General features: G+C 37.3%; 1 protein-coding gene across 1 annotated transcript in view; it reads right to left on the bottom strand.

Moving 5' to 3' along the window:
* Positions 1-1,517: 1,517 nt before the first annotated feature.
* Positions 1,518-2,636, bottom strand: part of PAX9 (paired box 9) — a 34,628-nt gene continuing 33,509 nt past the window's right edge. The window contains exon 3 of the mRNA XM_019518870.1: positions 1,518-1,693. Within this exon, the coding sequence (XP_019374415.1) occupies positions 1,596-1,693 (98 nt within the window). The 3' untranslated portion in view covers positions 1,518-1,595. The remainder of the gene's footprint in view (positions 1,694-2,636) is intronic.

Genomic DNA, 2,636 nt, shown 5'->3' on the forward strand with positions numbered 1-2,636 from the left:
TAGACTTTCTAGACTAATATTCTAAAATTATTGCCCAAGGAAAACAGATACGTTTTAAAGGTCCAGAATATTAGTTCTCTTGGGGGGGTAGTGGAAAGTAGGGAAAAAATTAAAGCAAACTAATTAGGACAGATATTTTTTTTTGCCAGGGAACACAGAAATACAGAAAGGGAATTTGTTAATATTAAATAATATGTATTTGTAGTACCACCACCAATAAAACTATGAGTGAAACATGCTTCTTATGTAAAACAATGTAAACTTTACCAAGAGCCATTCTGACATTCATTAAAGCAGAAACATTAAGACAAGTTTTTCTTTTAAGAATGACAATGTAAACCTGGGCCTGAAACTGCTGAACACAGGTAAGCCAACAATGATAATACAGCTGTGTTTCACAGTGGTTATGTTAACTTTAAATGATTTTTAGGTGTCTCTGCACACATTTCGCATTAAACTTAGGCTTCTCTCTATGGGTCTCAGGTTTATTCAGATATTTTCCACCCTTTTCTCTTTTGTACATTTAGTTATATCATGATTCTATGAGGATTGGTACAGGTTAGGAGAGTTACTTGTCTGGTTGTTTGCTTTGACTCCTGTGCTGAAGAAACAAAATGTCTTTTTTCAGATGTTGAAACCTGCACTGTATGCACAAAACATGATAAAAAAAACCTGCCTACGCCTCAGTCATCAGAGGCTGTAGCCAACACCAAGCAAAGACACAGAAAATAGCTAGAAAGTCACCTTTTAACATAAAAAAAGAAGTAGAAATGTACTGTGGGGTGGAAACACAAATGCTGTCCGAAGCCTATATTTACAAATGGATAAAAAATACAAACATGTTACTGTCTTTGTAACCATGATGAAATACAGGAAGAATCTGAGAGCCACATATTGCTTTGCTTCTATATTTGATTACCAAAAACTAAACAAATAAACAAAAAACTCTTAACAATAACAGTGGATCGTGTAACCTTGTTGATAAAGATTTTTTTCTCTAGAGACAGATCATTGACAAATACCTTCTGATTAGTCGCCTTTGCTGATTAGAGGCATAACATGTCTTTCTGTGTTGATTTTTCTTTATTGATTTTATATAAATCTCAACAACAATTGCACATTTAAAAAGTTTTTGTTGATCAAGAATAAATATGTGTGGTTTAACCGATGAATAGACAAGAGTTTCATGAGCCCTTTGAGAGATGTAAGATCGTCTTTACTTAAAACAGTGCAAGGGCAACAGCACACATCTATCCATTTCTTATGTTGTTTTTTATGCTTTCAGTCCCACAGATTTTGTGGGAGAAAAGTCTGAGGAGAAGGGGAGGGAGGGCAAGGATTTTAAATGTCACCAACACAAAAGATCAGTCTGGGAGTCAGGATTAAGGGACGGGGAGAAACAAGGTTGAGTTGCGGTTCTTCTAGAAGGAATCCTGTATCAGAGAGCAGAGGCTGTGACAGAGTGACTACCTTCTCTGGCTGTCTGCATGCCCTTGAATGCCAGTGATGCAGGAATATCACAGTTGTGAGGTGTCAGCGGAGTGCCCCCGGCATGTTGCCAGCCATGGCCTGACACGTAACCAGAAGGGGTAGCACTATATGTCATATAAGGTGACACCTGGGCTGGTGTAGGATAAGGAGCCATAGTTGGTGCTGAGACAAAACTGCTGACAGCTGGGAGGCCATTTGGTGCCTGAAAGGGAAGGGAAAAATATACAGATATATTTTTTCTGTTTCAGAGAAAAAGAATTAATAATATTTTTAAATGTTTACACCTTAATGGGAAGGGCAACGGACAAGAAGGAAGGAGACCCAGGCTCTGTACCTGGTTCTGCCACTGATGTCTCTGTCACATTGGACAGTTCACTGCATGTAATCTTAATTTAATTGATGCCAACATCAAAACTCCTGCTGAGGTCCGAGAGACCAGGAGCTCCCCTTCTGTGCCCCAGTTTTCCCACTGGTATTGTGGAGAGATAATAATACTTACCCAGCTTTGTACAGGATGTTTAGATATGTGCTTGAAAAGTACTGTACCTGCTCCTAGTATTCTTAGCCATGGTGTCTTTTTAAATTCACTTCCTAACTTTTTGGTATATGTTTTTGCAGATGAACTCCCATTGCCTTACTGGTTCATCTTTATACAGAATAATTATAGAGTTGAGTATTTACTGCCAGCATCTTATTGTTTTTCCCAAGTTTTTTGTAAGTGAATGGTAATGATTTTTGTTAAATAAATGAGTGTCATTCAGTCTTTTACAGGCATTTTTTAACCCATACACTGTTAACATCTCCTCATCTTCATATATGCCAAACAAGGTCATTTCTTCTTCCAATTTTAATTCATGGAGAACTGTTTAATGTTTCAGCATTATTTTTTTAAAAGGAAGGCATATTACTGCACAAGTAAAATAAAGTTGCTTTTAGTCCTGATTCAGCAAAACTCATAGCATGTGTTATAGTTCCATTCCGCTCAGTTTGAGCACAAACTTAAATAGTTTGGAGAATGAGGTCCATACTGTGTAATGGAGAGAAGTGACAAAGAGGGGGAAAAATTGTTTCTAATTAAATGTCACACCATGTTAAGATTTTTTGTATCTTGCCTGGTTTTCTCTGTCTGGATTTCTGCTTCCCCC

The sequence above is a fragment of the Gavialis gangeticus genome, unplaced genomic scaffold, assembly GCF_001723915.1.
Source record: "Gavialis gangeticus isolate Ggan-Ray unplaced genomic scaffold, GavGan_comp1, whole genome shotgun sequence".
Lineage (NCBI taxonomy): Eukaryota > Metazoa > Chordata > Crocodylia > Gavialidae > Gavialis > Gavialis gangeticus.